Here is an 18,639-nt window from a genome sequence, read left to right as displayed (position 1 = left end):
CACTAGAAAGGTGAAAAATAAAATTGCCCAGAGGCTCTCTCACAATCCAGTGAATTTCCCTTTGGATCTAAGTGCTATGTTTAAAAAAAACAAAAACCCAACAACAACCCTCTTTTCATGCCACGCTTCATTGCAAGAATCTGGTGAGAATGGTCTTGGGAGTTGTTCTTGAGCCACCAGAAAGGAGAGGAAGAGGCGGGACTTTTGAATTCCCCCCAGGAAGGTCCCTCTATGGCGGATCTGCCTCCAGACCCTCCTTGTGCTTCCCCCTCTCCTCGAGTGACAGGAGCCTCAGTTGCACTTCCTGTCATGCTGTCAGAAGCAATTTCCCCCCAGCTCTGTTCATAGCAAGCTGTGGCCTGCTTGTGGCTGCAGCCATCTCAGGATGTCTGCCCTTTGCGTTTGCTGAAGGGAAACAAAACTTTTAACAATGAAGTCATTCAGGTAAACCTTTAAAACCCAGCAATTCTTCAGCTCTCCTGATGCACAGTTGCATACGGGCCCTTTTAACTGTGCCTCGACCACACACTTTCGTGTTGTTCTCCTTCAGCTTTGCAGGATGCTCTGGGTGAATGGCGTGGCAAAGCGTAACGTGGTTAGGAATTGGCTTTCCTCAAATCAGCTGTGAGAGGTGACAGCGAAGAGGGGAAACTGGCCTGCTTTTTTTTTTCAGGTTTCCTAGAGTAGTTTTAATCGTTCTATTTTGGAGTCTGGTAGTCTTCCTATTTTACTAAAAAAAAAAAAGTACCTAAAACATTCTTAACCACAAACGCTCTTGGGTAAGAGTTCCACTTGTTAGCAGTGGCTTTCTTAATCATAAGCCCAGAAGTGCTGATAACGGGGAGTAAGGCTTGAAGAAGTGTCTGTGTTACTTGAAGATTTGCAAATATATCGATTTGGGTTTTGCGCTCGGATCATCCTGCACTTCATCACACTATGTCACACTAGACAGTGCGTTGCTCATGCAGCTGCTTGGTGTGCACAGTCCTCTGTAGTGCCGGGTCTTTTAGAAAGGAGTTCTGTGAGAGGATTGGCAGGGTTGAAAACTTCCTGTCTCTTGGAAGCCATTGTATTTTGGATGCCACACACTGACTTCTGAAACGAGCATTTGAACAGAATTAGATCCCAAAATAGGTGAGGCCACCCACGCTCTATTGTTCTGCTCTCCTTTCCCCTATTCTTTTGTTTATGGAAAAATGGGTGTAGGAGAAGAAGGTACAGTTCTTGCCAAAAGCCTGTTGTGGCCTAGAGCAAGCAATGCGATCAGTTTGCAATTGAGAATAATAAGACTTCCCCTGGTTTATCTTGGTGCATCGTTTTACTTGTTACTCTCGCCCCCGTTTCTCCGTATCTTGATTTTGTGAGGTTTGAAGGGGGGAAAAAGGAAAAAAAAACACAGTTCTCTGCGCCGTGACCAGCTCTCACCGTCTTCTTCCCCACGCAGGATAGGATTCCTCGGCCTCGGCCTGATGGGCAGCGGCATTGTCTCCAACTTAATAAAAATGGGTCACACCGTCACGGTCTGGAATCGGACCGCGGAGAAGGTGAGTTCCATTTCTAGTAAGAAATAAAAGAGTCTTCTGTCGAGGGGGGAAGGAAGCAATAGACCCAATCAAGGAGTGCCTTTGGAATTGCTGATGGTCACCCGAGCCTGAAATAAGGGAATTTCTCTGTTTACCAAGACGTGAGAAATGTATAGCAATTTTCTCATCTGTGCTGTGACATTCTTCTCATACTGAATGATGGACTGTGGCTTTGGCTTTGTCAGGGAGGTAGGAAAGAAGAAAGAAAGCCACTTTGGTGTCATGGTTAAAGCCTCGAGCGAGAATCTGGGGACTCTTGAGTTCTAGCCCCATCCTAGTTATAAAGCCAGCTGAGTGACCTTGAGCCAGTTCCCCTCTCTCAGCCCAAGGAAGGAGGCAAAGACAAACCACTCCTGTCCAGGAAAATTGCGGGGACTTGTCCAGGCAGCCGCCAGGAGTCAACACTGCTTCAAAAGCACCCACTCGCTAGAAAGAGAAAAGCCATTTAGCTAAAATGGATGCTTTCTGGCCCGCCACGTTTGAAATGTTTTAAGATGGGCTTCTGAACGTAGTCATTGCTTTGACAGCGCCAGCTTGCATTATCCCCAAGGTCCTTGTAGCTATGGTAACGTTTTCATTCCCTCTGTTTCATTTATTTATTTTCCCCCCCTCCCAATTTGTGCTATTTTTGTGGCTGACAGCAGAAGCTCTGACTTAGGATAGCTGCAACAGCTATGCCCACGTGGGTTTTTGCCCCACATTTTTTTTAGAAATCATTCTGTTCCAGTTTTCGTGAGCATAGAGGACTGCATGAGGCAGTCGGCACCTCTCGTGAGATTAATAAGACCCTCAGAACTAGGAGCTTATCTAAGGAAAACCCTCGATAATGGCAGAGCAGCTGCTGCTGAAGAAAAGGACCTGTGTCGTTTGGGATAGAGCAGTGATGTGGTGGGTCACTCCTCTCTGGCATTATTCCAATCCAGTAGATGTCCGAGCCCCATCTGCCAGCCAAAAGATGGGTGGGTGGGATTGGACCCAGGGTTCAGTCCTTTAGTATCAGAACGAATCCCCCTGCCACTTCCAGGAGGCAATAGAAAGCTGTCTTCTTGGGTCCACAAGAGTTTGGAGCCCTTTCGTAGTTGCTGTTACAGAAAGGTAACTTAGCTATTGCAGCAGCTGAGGCCGTAAACACAGAGTTCCTTGGCCCTGATAAGGCTCTGTGACACTTGCTCTATTCTCACAAAAGACCCTGTAAGCCCATGTCCAAAGATACAGTGTGATGACCTTTCTAGAAAGCAGAGAAAGGATTTCTTTGTTATCCTGCCAAGCTTAGCTAATTCTCTTTGCTTTGCTTCACGTAACTTCAAGTTTATTCTGACCCAAAGTTAATATTTCCTGGGGTTGTGTTGGGAGTTCTCCAGCTATGTGGGCTTGAACTCAGAATTCACAGCCATGGCTCTCGCGGCTGATTTGGGATGGCATATCATGGTTCCCGGGTTCGTTTTGTTTCTTACCTTTGGGTCTGTGACTTTTGCAGTGTGATTTGTTCATCCAGGAGGGGGCACGGTTGGGAAGAACCCCCGCTGAAGTAGTTTCAACCTGTGATATCACTTTTGCCTGCGTATCTGATCCAAAAGCAGCCAAGGATGTAAGGATTACCTCTTTTTACTTGCATGAGCCCCTCCTGCCCTTCCCCCCCCCCCACCCCAGTGCTTTGCCACAGAATGATCATGTCTGCTTTACTAGGACCAGAATTTTCTCAGTTCCCTCAGAAAAACTACGACGCCTTTGAATGTCTCTTGAGACCTAGAATTACACTTCTCTTAATTTGTAGGTAATGGGAATGCAGAAAGCCTCTTTTGATTTTTAAGCGGAAGTCACGAGTGTAGACTTCTTCATTGATTTCCTTGTGCGTGCACAAACACCCTTTGCTTCTACAGATAATTTACTTCTTTGAAATTACAAGGCCATACTAGCTTTTCTCAGAGGGCAGCTAAGAGAGGCTGAAAACACACAAGAGAGTCCTAATTGTCCAGGAGGCCTTGTTTCACTCGGCAAAGGAGAGAGAGGAGATGAGGAAGAGGCTTCAAAGCATTCTCGCAGGTTTAACTTTTAACTTGTAAAAGGAGATACATTCCTTATCCTGGGGAAGTTGAGAAAAACAGCTTTCAGGGTGATGCCTGCTCTCCGTCTCCTTTGACCGAAGACAAGCCAGCACACTGTTAAATGTTTATGAAATGTTCTTTTGATATTTAGGACAAGGTCACTCTAGTTTTTCAGTTGTGCAGTAGTCTCTTCTGCCGCACGTAATTGTGCCAAATGTTTAATCACCTCTGAAAAGCTTTGCTGTCAAATGACTGGATTAAGTCACCAGTACATGGTTGGTTTGGAGTATTTTCAAGTCTGTGGAGTAACAGCTAGAGCTTGCTGCAGATTCATTTCATATTGCTGTTTAGTTTGGCTTTACGGGATTATATTGTGTGTGTGTGTATTTTTCCCCCCCCTCTCACAGCAGTCCTATTAGAGCTCACTTATTTGGGACACCCAGGCTGGGACAATTAAGTTGCCTGAAACCATCCAAAACTGGAACTAGAATTATACTATTGTAGGTCTCTTGAAGGATTTCAGAACATAAATGCCTTAATTCTGTTTCATCAACAGCATTATTGGCCAAATGCCAAGAAGCTGCATTGAGCATTATGACCATCTCTGGATCATTGTGGGGTAGAAATATGGGCAACATATATAATGAATAGGTAGAGCACCCAGAATCACCTTGTAGAGGAGATGGGCAGCATAAAAATTCAATAAATAAAATAGAGTCCTGACATATGACCTCTGTTCAAATTCTGAGCTCTGCTTTTAATCACACCTTTAAGGGGAAATAATAAAGTCTGTTAAATGTTATGAGAACTGTGCCATGTCAGGAACTCTGAGGTGAAGTGACTGGAAATCACTGATTGATCAGTTTTGAAAATCCCAATTTGTTTGTACTGGGACTAAGGTAGAACATCTAGATCTAAAGCACAGTTTCTCAACCTTGATAGCTTTAAGATCCGTGGACTGCATTTCCCAGAATTCCTCAGCCAGGTGTCCACAGATCTTAAAATCAGGTGTGATAAGCACTGAGCTAAATCTTTTTGCAGCTTGTGACATTGTGAGAGCAGGCTTGGAAGTCTGTGGCCAAGGGTTCAAAAGCTCCCCCAAGTTTGACGACGGCAGCAGCAGCAGCAGCAGTCCTTTTCTTGACACAGCTGAATGACCTATTGTGTTGTTCAATGCTAGCTCAAGTAAAGGCTAGCAAATTTTGCAAGATAAGTCTACCACAAAACCAGGTGAGTGGCCGATTCTATCTTAACTCCACTACATCCGTGGAGTTGATTTGAACCAAGTAACGTAGAAGCTGGTCTGCTTATCTCTTTTTAGGACATGCAGAAACTCTTTTTCCTCACCAGACCAATCTGTGAGTCATAGCACGTCTCTCTAGAAGCCCGTCCCCTCCCGTGAACTGATCTTTTTAAGATCATCTGTTTCCATACTAACTAACTGAGCCGTTACAGTGTTGTCAGTGAATTCTATCCTTGTTCTTTCTATCTTCTTGTTCAGTTGCTAAGTTGTGCCTGACTCTTCGTCACCCCATGGACCACAGCACGCCAGGCCCCCCTGTCCTCCACTGTCTCCTGGAGCTTGCCCAAATTCATGTTTGTTGAAAAGTTTTACATACAATTTTTCCCTTAAAAAATCCCCCCTCCCCCCCTTCTCCCTCCCCCCCTTCCTCTCCCCCCTCCCCCCCTCCCCCCCCCCCGACTTCCCAGAGCTAAATACAAGGTATATATAAAAAAAACAATCATAAACAACCATATACTAACAACCATAAACTCTAAAATCTATCACTCTCTAGCTTATATAGGATAGACCTCTCGGCGGCTTTCGATACCATCGACCATGGTATCTTGCTGCGACGCCTCAGGGGACTGGGAGTGGGAGGCACGGTTCTGCGTTGGTTCTCCTCCTTTCTCCAGGGTCGCTCGCAGTCGGTGCTGACAGGGGGACAGAGGTCGACCCCGAGGCCTCTCGCTTGCGGAGTCCCTCAGGGGTCGGTCCTCTCGCCTCTCCTGTTCAACATCTACATGAAACCGCTGGGTGAGATCATTCGCAGTTTTGGAGTAGGGTACCATCAGTATGCTGATGACACCCAGCTTTTTATCTCAACTCCAAACAATATCAGTGGTGCCCTAGACGTGATGTCCCGCTGCCTGAAAGCGGTCCGGGAATGGATGGGGAGGAACAGGCTTCAACTGAACCCGGACAAGACTGAATGGCTGTACGTTCCGGCAAGCCAGGATATTCAGAACGTCCCATTGCTTAACATCGGGGACAAGTTACTACCCCCTGTTGATAGGGCCCGCAACCTGGGTGTCCTCCTAGACTCGCAGCTCTCCCTAGAAGACCACATAGGAGCTGTGACCAAGGGGGCCTTCTCCCGGGTTCGACTAGTTCGCCAACTACGGCCTTATCTGGACCTGGATTCCTTACGTACAGTCACCCATGCCCTTGTGACCTCTCGCCTAGACTATTGTAACGCTCTCTACATGGGGCTGCCCTTGAGATCCACTCGGAAGCTTCAACTGGTGCAAAGTGCAGCGGCACGGACACTCTTGGGAGCCTCCCGATACTCCCATATCACACCTCTCCTCTGTGCGCTGCACTGGCTTCCGGTTGCCTTCCGTGTGAAGTTCAAGGTGCTAACAATGACATACAAAGCCCTACATGGCATGGGTCCGGACTACCTACGGGAGCACCTTCTGCCAATGTCAGCACCCCACCGTCCTGTGCGCTCCCACAGAGAGGGCCTCCTCAGGGTGCCACCGCTCAAGGAATGTCGGCTGGTGGCCCCCAGGGGGAGGGCATTCTCAGTGGGTGCGCCAGCCCTCTGGAACAGCTTACCAACCGAAATCCGGATGGCCCCCGACCTCCGTACCTTCCGACGCGACTTAAAAACTTTCTTGTTCCAGCAGTCCGGCCTGGCATGATAGCGTTAATTGGGGACCCAGTTTGTTTTCACTATTGTTTTATTATTTTTATTGTTCATCTGTATACCTTCCTTCCTCTGTACACCGCCCCGAGTCCCTCGGGAGAAGGGCGGTTTATAAAAACTAATAAATAAATAAATAAATAAATAAATAGAACAAACCTTAGTAATATTAAATATATATAAATATATATAAAAAAAACTAATATAGGAAAAAAAAACCAAAGAAAGAAGACTTATTCAAATATAAAACTTCTTAACCCTATACTTGTTCTGAATAAACCCAAGCCATTTTCTCCCTTCCATAATATAACGTTCCTGCGAGTAATCTTTCAAATAGGCCGAAATCTTCACCATTTCGACCAGGTCAGAAACCTTTAAAATCCACTCCTCTATAGTCGGCAGTTCCTCTTTCCAGTACTATCCCCATAATTAAATTCAACATCAACTTAGTATATTCCATCAGGCTTTTATCCAAAAAGCCTTGACCTTTTTACAAGTCTACCATATATGAAAATATGAAAATATATTACATCTTTATCACCACACTTCCAACATTTAGGCTAATAATTCAGATACAAGCTTAGCTTTTTAAAATCTAAATACCATCTATAAAACATTTTATAAAAATTCTCTCTTAGATTTCAAACTTGTATAAATTTTACATTCCTCACCCAAATCTTTTCCCACCTCCCACTACTTGACTGTAAGTACGTTGTGAAAGTTCCATAGACTTCTGCTGATCTTGTTCTTTTATCTTTTTTGATCGTTTTAAAGCAGCACGCGTCACCCTCTGTTCTCTGGGATCATCCAAAAGTGTTATAACTTGATCTCCTCCAGCACCATTCTCCTCTGTCTGTCCATCTTCAACCTCTTGATATTCTCCTTCTCCAGATCCCTTTGCAGCTTCCAGAAGTGTTAATGGGGTTGCTTTTAAAACATTATTGTAAAAATCACGCGCTTGCATCACAGTGACCAGACGGTACCTTTTACCTTCATGCATCACCATCAACCCCGCTGGAATCTCCCATCTGAACCTTATATCTCGTTGCTTGAGCTCTTGCACAAGAAATGTAAAATCCTTCCTTCTCCTTAAAATCTTTGGAGGAATTTCTTTTAGAACCAGAACTTCTTGATCAGCAGTCACGACCTTAGTATCATAGGCAGCTTGTATAACTTCATCTCTAATTTCCCTTTTTGTAAAATAAACCACCACATCTCTAGGCAACTTTCTCTGTCTAGCAATCCATGAGTTCACACGATACACTTTATCCATGCCTCCTTTTATTTCAGATGCTGGCTGATTCAATACCACTTCGAGAGCCTCAGAAACCAGCTGCTTTAGATCTTCCTTAATATTCTCCTTTAAACCTCTGATTCTAATGGCAAACTGCATCTGGAAATATTGAGCAAGACTCAATTCTTTATCCATTTTGTGTCTTAAATCTTCATTCTCCAATACTTTTGCTTCTAATATGGCATTCTTTTGAGTCGAATCTTTAACTTTTTCATCCAAATCTTCCACACATTCAGCCACTTTATACACTGAAGACAAAATGTCTACCTTCATCACCCTGTACTTCTGTTCCATCCTCTCCTCCATTCTCTCCTCCAACTTCTTCAATTTCTCCTCCATCTGTGCAAATTTATCACCCATTGATTCCAAAATTGATTCCAAGATTACCTGGGTATGTTTTTCAAGAGCAACTTGTAAGTCCTTCGATGTCACTACATCAGGAGGATGCAATGCCTGCAATGATGATTGTTGCACCGGGGAAGTTCCAGCACTCCGAAGAGTTTTAGGGGGAGGTTTAGCCGCCATCTTTTACTTTCAATTGTGACGCACTTTCACTTAGAGTTTAAAAAGTCCATCAAGCTCGAGAGTAGAATAAAATAATCCTCTTCACCTTTTCCTCTTGTACCGCTCTGCCTGCTCTTTTTATTCCATAGTCCTTCCTTCAGGCAGGGGTGGTCGCAGACGCCTGGCTCTGCTCCATAAAGTCAGGAGCAGAGGCGCTGGCCAGCTGGGAGCGACCCAGGCTACGGGGGAGTTCAATCCTTCGGCCGCCCAAGCTGCAAGCTCAGGCGGCCCCGGAGAACTCAACCCCTACCTGGGGCCTCACCCCCTCCTCTTCTCCCGAGGAGGGGGCTTCAAATTCGCCCGAACAGCTGATCGGCGCTGTTTCGGGCGAAAATCACTCAGCTGAGCCGCGGGCAGCCCGGGAAGGCTGCCTCCGTCGCCGCGGAGCCACCGGAAGACCAAATTCATGTTTGTTGCGTCGATGACACTAAGCATCTCCTCTGCCGTTCCCTTCTTTTCCCTTCAGTCTTTCGTAACATCAGAGTCTTTCCCAAGGAATCTCCTCGTCTCATTTGGTGGCCAAAGTGAGCTTCAGCCTCAGGATCTGTCTTTCCAAAGAAGAGCCAGGGTTCATTTCCTTTACACGGGTGTATTTAAGGCATATTTATTTACCACACAAAAGGCAGTGTGAGTCAATCAAGAGGCAACTTTCCACTTGGAGAAGTTTATTGCTAGGCTACATAAATCTAAGAATTTTCCCAAACTGAAGGGTTCAGAGGACTCACAAGTACCTGGAAGTTCTTACAGGTTTTTGATTGGCCTATATAAAACTTCCCAGATGCTGTGCAGTCCAATATTACCACCATTTTGAAAACCACAGTGCATTCTGGCTGGTGTCCACCATTCCTATCTTAACCTTGAGCAGTGCAGCATCCTCCTGGTAACTTCAGGAGGAGATAATTTGGAAGCCTGGGAGAAACTCAGCCAATGATCATGTGTGCAGTGATTGATAGACACCCCTTTGGTATTGGCTTGGTTGGGTTTACTTTGCAGACACCCTATTGCTTTACCGCTCTTCTCTTCCCCCAGCTGGTGCTTGGTCCCAGTGGAGTGCTCCAGGGCATCCGTCCAGGGAAGTGCTACGTCGACATGTCAACCGTGGATGCAGACACTGTTACGGAATTGGCTCAGGTAAGAGTGTTGAGTGTGATAGTATGTGAGAAGGATCTTGGTCATGAGGGGAAGAGATGCGGGCTAAGGAACAATCAGACATGAGGGGTCCTTGGTGCTCTCTGAGCTTGGTTGTTTTCTTGTAGGTGTTTCGTTATTCAAACTAGGTAATATCAGTGTTAGAAGGGAATGAGGTTTGTGGAGTGGAAGAGGTGGGGGGAAGAGGAGGAGAAGGACTGCAGGGTGCTTGGTGCTCTCTGAGCCTGGCTGTTTTCTTGGAGACATTTCATGACCCAAACTAAGTAACATCATCAGTGCCAGTCATCCCACAGTCCCAGTTGCTGTCAGTAAGTGAGAACAATGTGGGTTGTTAAGCAAGGATCTCCTGTGACCATGACTTCCTACAGCTTCCCAGTTGACCTTGCTTGTGGGGCGTTGGCAGTGAAGGTCACAAATCGTGATCGTGTAACTGTGGGACACTTCAATCTTGCAAGTATGAAGTCCAGGCATAACTACCCCTGGCCTAGCATCATCATAGGTTTAGTTAATCAGTGAATTATTAACCAAGGATCACCTGTAATGTGTTACTGCGTTGCCTGAGTTGGGAGGGAAGATTAGCACGACCACCAGTGTCCTTAGTTGATGCAACTTGTCTTCTCCGCTCCAAGTGATCCTCCTTCTCTTGCTTCCAGGTGATTGTCTCCAGAGGTGGTCGCTTCCTGGAAGCCCCAGTCTCAGGGAACCAACAGCTATCCAATGATGGGATGCTGGTGATATTAGCGGCTGGAGACAGAGGCTTGTATGAAGACTGCAGTAGCTGTTTCCAGGCAATGGGGAAGACCTCTTTCTTCCTAGGTAGTTTCATTAAGTGGTGGGAATAATCATTAAGTGATGGATTGTGGCACTTGAAAACACAGAATGAGGCCAGGCAGAAAACATCTCCATTCAGGATGTTTGAGGGAGACAGTGGCCTACATAGATAGAACACTGGGCCATGTGTGATACAGGATGCCAGCTCTTCTCTGGAAGGTTGAAATGTGAGAAGATATATTTAAGAATAATTCTTGGGTTTTTAATGAGTTTCTCGCACAGGAACTCTTTCTGATTGTTTTCTGTGTTAACTCTCATCTTAAAATTATTCTGAGGAGCATTTCTGACATCTGTTTTTCTGAAGCTACTAACAAAAGTCTGCAAGACTGTGATAACTTCACACAACAGCCAAGTGGGTTGAAGTCATGAAGAGGGAGGAGGCACAACAATTATCTGAATTCCAGCTGGAATTGTATCTAGAAATAATAAGTTTTTCCCCCTTTTCTCAAAAAGAAAATCCAATTATTCTCAAACCTATTTATACTGCAGGGGCCAGTTGGTGTAGTACAAACGAGGCCTGATCCTTTTTTTTTTCTTCATGTGTGCTATTCTTGACATGGATCGATTTATTAGAGTAGAATACAGATGTTACACACACACACACACACACACACACACACACACACACACTACATAGCATCCATTGAAATGGTTCTGTGTGTATTTATTGGCCACAAAATATAGTATATTTTGATCTGTGGGGTTATTAATTATTTGACTTATATATCCCAGTATTGGGGTTCTCTGTGGACATTGGTAAATGTTTGTTAGTGTAACCTATTAATGCAGGATCCAGTCTGGGTCAGTCACTGGGACCAGTGACTTCTGAGCTTTCAGACCCCTGCTGGAGCCCATCATCAGGGAATGATGTCTCTGTAGCAGTGTGTGTGCTGTTCTGTGTGTGGTATTTATAGTGCCTGATGTAAGTGGATTTTTAGATGTTGATTGGGGTGCATTAATGGCTGGCTTTTAAGTCATTAGCTGTGGTTTACTTGTGCTGCCCAGCCCTCACCTTCTAAGTAGTTGATAAGCCGATGATAAATCAGCACTCCTGTTGACTGATTGAGGGGCCTGTTTCCCAGCCTTCAATCACTTCCCTGGCTGTTTTTGTGCCTGCTCAGCCAACAATTTTAGTAGCTGCAAAATTGAATGGATGTCCTTGTTCATTGCAGTGTCCATTGAAGTACCTATTTATCCCAAATCTCTGGACCTCTGCAAGAAAACAAATGGAATTCATCTATTAAAAAAGAGCAAATCTTGTCTATACCAGCACCATCCAAGACTTTGCCTATCTGGTAGCATCCTTTTAAATGTGTCGCATTAGCTAAGGGGCAACCAGTGTAAAGAAATTAGAATGGAAGTATTTTGACTAGCTCTTAAGACCGGTAAATTATGATGAAGCTGAATTCTGAAGAATAGTGAAGAAACTACAAAAGTATTTTGGGGAAAAAATCCTCTGTTATCAACAGAAATTTATTGTTGGGTTATAAAAGTAGAAGAATGCATCGAGAGACAGATTAGTAGATGTTATCAAGTGTCTTAACAAGGTCTAAGATATTGTTGAGCAGGTAGCTTTTTTTATCCCATTTTCTTGTAGAGAATCTCACACTCTCTCTCTCTCTCTCTCTCTCTCTCTCTCTCTCTCTGTCTCCCATAGGAGAAGTAGGGAATGCTGCCAAGATGATGCTGATTGTGAACATGGTGCAAGGAAGCTTCATGGCCACAATAGCAGAGGGACTGACTTTGGCTCAGGTCACCGGTCAGTCCCAGCAGACCCTTCTGGACATCCTCAATCAGGGACAGCTTGCCAGCATCTTCCTGGATCAGAAGTGCCAAAGTAAGGTTCTTCATTTCTCTCCCCCCCTTTTTTGGGGGGGATATAGAAATGCTGCTTCTCTCAACCAGGTGTAGGCAATCCAGAGTCTTCCAGTTGTTCTGATCAGTTCCCATAGCCCTTTGCTTTGGGTCATCTTAGTAGGGCCTGAAGGGAGTGGAGGGCCTAAATATCTGGAGCGATTCTTAACCTTGGCAGCTTTAAGATGTGTGGACTTCAACTCCCAGAGTTCCTGTGGGGAATTATGGGGAATTATGGGGAATTATGGGAGCTGAAGTCCACACCTTTTAAAGCTGCCAAAGTTGAGAAAACTCTGCTCTGGGATTCAGCTGATTGCCTGCCTCTACTCTTGAACTAGCTGTTTCCTGTATGGTCTAGGGCTGTTTCCCATACCTTCCTTAGCCATACCTGCTGGAGGTTTCCAGATAGTTCCTCCTGGCCAGACGTGCTTTCCGACTGGGAGAGTGGAGTGGCTAAATTGATGGACAGGCCCAGGAAGGCCCAGGCTTAAATCTCCCTCAGTTGTGAAGTTCATCCACCTTTAAAGTTTGTGCTTGGGAGATCTCTCTCTCCGGGGCTGTTGTCCTGAGTTCTTAAGGAAAGCCATTTCTCTCTTGTGTGTATATTCAAACCATAAAAATAAGTGGAACGACTGGACTAAAGGGCAGTAGAAAGTAAACAGACTGCAATCTTGAAAGTAGGTAAAAGACTCTTGGGGCCAGCTAGAGAGTTTGTTAGCATGGATAATCTGGGAAAGGATCACTTGGGCCAGACGTGGTCTTGCCTGTTTAAATAGGGGCCCTGGGAGTGGGGAAATCTGAAGGGAGAAGGGTTGTCAGCAGGGAAAATGGAATATGAAACTCTCTGGCCTTCTCCTTCTCTAGATATCCTGCAAGGAAACTTCAAACCTGATTTCTACCTGAAATACATCCAGAAGGATCTCAGATTAGCCATTGCACTAGGCGATTCGGTTAATCATCCAACTCCCATGGCAGCTGCAGCCAATGAGGTAGGTTGTTCCTCAAGCCTATTTCTGTTCAGTCCTGTCTTTTTTTTTCTTCTTCTTTCTTCTTTTTTTGCAAACCTTTAGAAAAGTACCTGCATCTGAAGACGGGCTTGAGATTGTTTTTTTCTGTCTAGATATTTGATCTTATAGCTGCCTCCTTCATTAATTTTAATTGCCTCTGGTTGTTGAGAGAATCGCTGCAATTGTTAAGTTAGTCACACGGTTGTTAAGTAAATCTGGTTCCCCCATTGACTTGTGCTTATCAGAAGGTCACAAAAGGGGGATTAAGAAAATCTGGTTTCCCCATTGACTTGTGCTTATCAGAAGGTCACAAAAGGGGGATCACACGACCCCAGGACACCCAACCGTCATAAATACAAACCAATTGCCAAGCGTCCAAATTTTAATCATGTGACCCTGGGGATGTTACAATGGTGATCAGTGTGTAAAACGGTCATAAGTCAGTTTTCCCGTTGCTTTTGTAACAGTCACTAAATGAATGATTTGTAAGTCGAGGACTACCCATATCTCCTTGCCAAATTGAGTCCCTTAACAGCAGATTCTGGATCCCCCTTAACTTGTTCAGGCTGGAAGGAAAGTTAGGAGATGCAGCGGGAGGGGGGATGTGTTGTTTTAAGATGCTAGTAGGAAGCCACTCACCCTTCTTTGTGACTCCTCTCTTCTGCTCCGTTCTCTTCCTCAGGTCTACAAACGGGCAAAAGCGTTGGATCAGTCTGACAACGACATGTCTGCTGTGTACAGGGCCTACATCCACTAGGCCATCCTCTTCTCATTGTTAATACTATGATTAATTATACCGATGAATACTGGGTTTTAACTCTGGACCAGTCCATCTTTGTCTCTCTCCTCCTCTCCTTTCTCCTTATTCCCACCTACTCCCCCCTTTTTTTCTTTCTTTCCCTTTTTAATACGAAAACTCTTTTTTGAGATCTGCTACAAGGACAGTTGCTCCAGTATGCCTTCCTGTGTCAGCTGCAGCAGCAGTAGAAGAGATTGGACAACAGATCTCTAACACCCTTGGGAGTCATAGAATGGAATAGCGCGCCCCCCCCCAATGCTGATTGGCTTTAATCCCAGTTCTCATTGTATGTGTGTCCCTGGATATGGATGTCCCTTTAACCTGGCTGGTTTTGACAATTGTGGTGGGATTCTGGCACACCTGTGGTTTTTTTTCCCCTTGGAGAAAAAGATTAGAACAATAGGTGTGAGGGGTAAATTAATATAGCGCCTGGCCATAGTTCCCTAGCAGAAGAAGAGCGGCTTGCATCCAGGCTTTCTCCATGGAAACAGCTTTTGTAAATGAGAGATCTTTTACTTAATTCCAGTTCAAAATGAGTCTCTGCAGGCTCTTGATTCCCAAATAGTTTATCTATTCTGAACGCATTTGTAAAATGATTTGACCTGCCTGTGATTCACAGAATAGGTTTGTGGACGGCATTTTTTTTTAAAAAAGGTAGAACTTTTAGAGTCTTCCTTCAAGTTTATCTTGGAGAATTAGCACCCTGAATGTACACATCTTTGCTCCTAATGTTTGCAAGGATGACTTGGTCTTGACGAGTGTTGCCCATTAGTCAGGGGAAAAAGATAATTTGATATAAAGAATTTGACTTCCATGTTTTTCTTTCTGAAAAACTGAAGATACACATAATGTGAACTAGAAGTCCTGCTTGCAAGTAATGTAATGAAAGATTCAGCAAGCTACGAACTAATACAGCTTAATACTTTGTTGAAATAACAGAGTAATCTTAGAATACAAAAGCACATCAGCACATTCCAGCAAAAGTTTGATGCTTTTTCCAGTCTCAAAAGTCAGTATTAATCTTGGAAAAAAGCCCTTTGCTCAAGCTTGGAATGCATACATCAGCAATGGTTAGAAACAATTCTGGGTTCATGCAGACTTTCACATTTGCATAAACAGCTCAAAAACTCAGCACCCACATACTTAGTCCGCTTAATTGTGCATTTCAGACTGATAAACCTCTCTTGCCAGTATTTAAACTTTCACAATGCAAATGTGACATCCATCTCTTTGAACCCTGGGTTGATTTCCAAGCAATGTGGATATGCTAGGTCATTCTGAGTGCAGGTGCAGAAGACTCTTGAGTTTTAGTTGATATATTAAAAGTTTTAGTTGATATATTAAAAGTTTTAGTTGATATATTAAAAGTTTTACTTGATATATTAAAAGAGTAGGCACGAGCCTGTTCTGCTCTTGCTACAGCACATACTCCTTATATAGTTTCCCCCCCCCCTTCTCTGGTACTGACAATCCACCTTAAAAAAGGACATTAGTTTTTGTCCCTGTCCAGGGGTTTCTTAGCTCCCAATAGCTATCTGCCTGCTTTTCCCCACAGTGAAGTGCATCTTGTTAATGGAAATGAACTCCTTATGAGTAAGTGAAGCTTTTAAGGACAACCAGTATCTTGTCAGGAGCAGCAAATGAATCTGGGGGGGGGGAAGACCTCACTCAAGATGGTTGTTCTTAAGGCATTAAATTACAACAGGAAGCTACTCTTCCAAAGACCTTCTAATTCAGGGACGCCCAACACTGGCAACTTTTAAGACCTATGGACTTCAGCTGCCAGAATTCCCCAGCCAGCATTGTTGGGGAATTGAACTCTAGGAGTTTGAAGTCCACAGGTCTTAAAAGTTGGACACCCATTCTAAAGGTGGTCAGGAAAAGGACGGGGAGAACTTTCTGAGATTTTGTGAGAACCTTGCAGTACTTGAACAGAATGAACAGAAATAGTTCCCGGAATATTTTTTTATTTTGCCTCCCAAGAAAAACATGCAAATGGAACTAGGAATTGCAACTACAATGTAAGAGAACTGCAGCGTCTTCCATTCAATCTCTCTATCTTGTGGTTTTTCTGTCAGAGAGAAGAAAGATCCACTGAAGGGTGCGGTCATTTCTGCAGGACTGCACAGTTAGCGATACCCCAAGGGGGAACAGCTCAAAACGCTAATAAGAGCTGGGAACTGCTGGCCCATTTCATGCCTTTTTTAGAAGGACACCCTTGTTTTCTTTCATTTGCAGCCAAGCAGTAGTTTATGTAAACTGGGCTTTGCAACATCCAATTTTATGGGTCAGAGCATCCATTAGTCTACCAGTTTTAGATTGCAATATATTTGCTGGTTTTAAGGTGCCATGGGACTCCTTTCCTACTTGGCCTTTCTGCCAGCTTTGATCAATTCTCGGTTGGGGTGTCCTTAAATTCGACTTGGCAGTGGCGTAGGAGAATATGATGGAACTGGCTTAGTCATTGTTGTCTTAATATTGTTGACAATACTGTAAAGTTTCTTTTTTTTATGGGATTTCTGTTTTAGCAGTTGCTTTTTTTGTTGTTCCCTCTTTTTTCAAGATAAAATATATTTACACTTGTGGAGAGCTTGTAAGAAAAAAAATCTGTTTCTTTTAATTCCTTCTCCTTTGATGAATGATCTATAGGTAATTAAGGTTGTGAATTTTTTTATTTTTGCCTTGTTTTTAATTAATGTTTTGTCATTGAGATAGGATGTGTGGTGATTAAATGGCAAACACAGACAAAATGATTTTTTTCTTGTGCAATTAACAAAGCTACTGGCAAAAGGAAATAAAACCTTTCTTGGTAACACAATGCTACTTGTTGCTCTAAAGTATTCTTTCCTAACTGCATATTTTGGGGGAAGAATTAGAATACGAATCTCCCATTCCCAAAACACAAAAATGGTAATAGATGCATTAGTCAAGAGTATAAATTTAAATTTGTGTTTAACTTCAAGGATGAGGGAATGGAGAAACTTTGGAAAGGATGAATGCCATTAATAAAAGTAGAAAATATACTGCAAATTTGAAAATTTGATGGTGAGACTGGAGGATGTATGGAGATTTGTAAAAACAACTCCTGTTTAATCATCAGTTACAGGGTACAAACCACAACAGCTGGAGTTCTACAACACACCAATTTCCTTTGCAATGACAACTTTGTAGTTTATTTCAGTAATATTGTTTGAAAATATTAAAAAAAAACCTTAACATTTGAAATGAGATGGAAAAAAATTGAACTGTTTATTTTACAGGGTGGATAGGAAGAGTAACAGAATTGACTTGTTGACCTTGTTCTTCGTCTAAGTGGTTATATTAGAAGAAAAATGAGAAAAATATCCAGTATTTATGTATTTATTTATAAACATTAGAAAATAAAATCATTTGCTTACTAAATAATTAGCTATGTTGAATAACAGTGCTTTTCTCTATTTTGTCATTTGTTCTTAAGCCAACACATGAATTAAAAGTGGAGGTTTGAATACAGCAATTGGCTTACCATTGTTTCATGATTATTCAGATTTTGTTTTGGAAATATGTGTGCTTTTAAGGAAGTGATGTTTGACATAACTTTGAAGGAAAATACTGCCTTCATAATACGAAAAATTCTAAGAGGGTAAGCATAGATGAAGGGTAAAAATAATTCTACTTGGGTATTTTCTGTTTGTGACTTCTCATTTAGAATATAAAATATTGACTACCTTGTTAAAATAGAAGCCAAAGGATAATCATATGTATATATAAATGTGCTAATATATAATAAAAAAAATAGAAGGAAGCCTGGCATCGCAGACATTTCCGTTCTTTAGGAATAAAAATGAAAAGCAGAAACAGCACCGACCCTTTCCATACGAAAAGATTACATCAAGGATATGCTTATCGCTCTTCGTCGCCATGCTGTGTTTTAAGGATGCTAAAAGAAATCCGCCTCGCTTCGGTGCTTCGCCCGTCAGGCGAGTAAAACGGAAGGGGATACGGGGAAATCGCATCCCCCTTTGATCTATGCCAGCAGGACTCCTTCCAAAAGGCATGAAGCCACGATTTAACCCAGTTTCGGGCTTAAAGCAGCGAAATCAAACCTCGCAGCACGGCAGGCAGTTCACCGAGCGGCGAGGCAGGCCGGCCGGTTCCGCAGTGTTTGCCCGGCCAACCTTTTGCAGCAACTGGGGAAGAGGTCAGAAAAAGCCGAGCAAACCTCTACTTCCCCGGGTGCCGCAGAGCATCTTCCGTTTCCTCCCAACTCCCCGGAGGCGGAGAGATCCCCCCCCCCCCAGGCTTGGAGAGCCCACGACGCCCCATTGCATTCGGGGGTCCTCCGGCTAGGGCAGGGGTAGGCAACCTCGGCTCTTTTATGACTCGTGGACTTCAACTCCCAGAATTCCTGAGCCAGCATGGCTGGCTCAGGAATTCTGGGAGTTGAAGTCCACGAGTCATAAAAGAGCCGAGGTTGCCTACCCCTGGGCTAGGGAGCCCGCAAGCATCCCGCCCTCCGTCACAAGCCAGCCAGTCAGGCTCGCGCCGGGCTCTCCTCTGCCAAGCCCAGACCTATGGGAGGAGCCTCCGAGGCAGCTGGGCGG

The 18,639-nt window shown here is 44.0% G+C and overlaps 1 protein-coding gene across 5 annotated transcripts in view; it reads left to right on the top strand.

Annotated features, from left to right (window-relative positions):
• The window catches only part of GLYR1 (glyoxylate reductase 1 homolog), a 40,508-nt gene extending 23,634 nt beyond the window's left edge, over nt 1-16,874 (top strand). For 4 of the 5 annotated variants that reach the window (XM_081338513.1, XM_081338512.1, XM_081338510.1 and 1 more), the window contains 7 exons: nt 1,445-1,544; nt 3,061-3,171; nt 9,446-9,547; nt 10,219-10,381; nt 12,054-12,233; nt 13,115-13,239; nt 13,940-16,874. In XM_081338513.1, coding sequence (XP_081194639.1) covers nt 1,445-1,544; nt 3,061-3,171; nt 9,446-9,547; nt 10,219-10,381; nt 12,054-12,233; nt 13,115-13,239; nt 13,940-14,014 — 856 coding nt within the window. In that variant the 3' untranslated portion in view covers nt 14,015-16,874. Of the gene's footprint in view, nt 1-1,444; nt 1,545-3,060; nt 3,174-9,445; nt 9,548-10,218; nt 10,382-12,053; nt 12,234-13,114; nt 13,240-13,939 lie in introns of all 5 variants that reach the window. The other variant, XM_081338511.1, reaches the window with a different exon arrangement.
• The last annotated feature ends 1,765 nt before the right edge of the window (nt 16,875-18,639 follow it).

Source organism: Vipera berus (genome assembly GCF_964194415.1).
Source record: "Vipera berus genome assembly, chromosome: 13".
Classification (NCBI taxonomy): domain Eukaryota; kingdom Metazoa; phylum Chordata; class Lepidosauria; order Squamata; family Viperidae; genus Vipera; species Vipera berus.
Note: the sequence above shows the minus strand (reverse complement) of the source record. Positions and strands in the feature narration are given on the sequence as shown.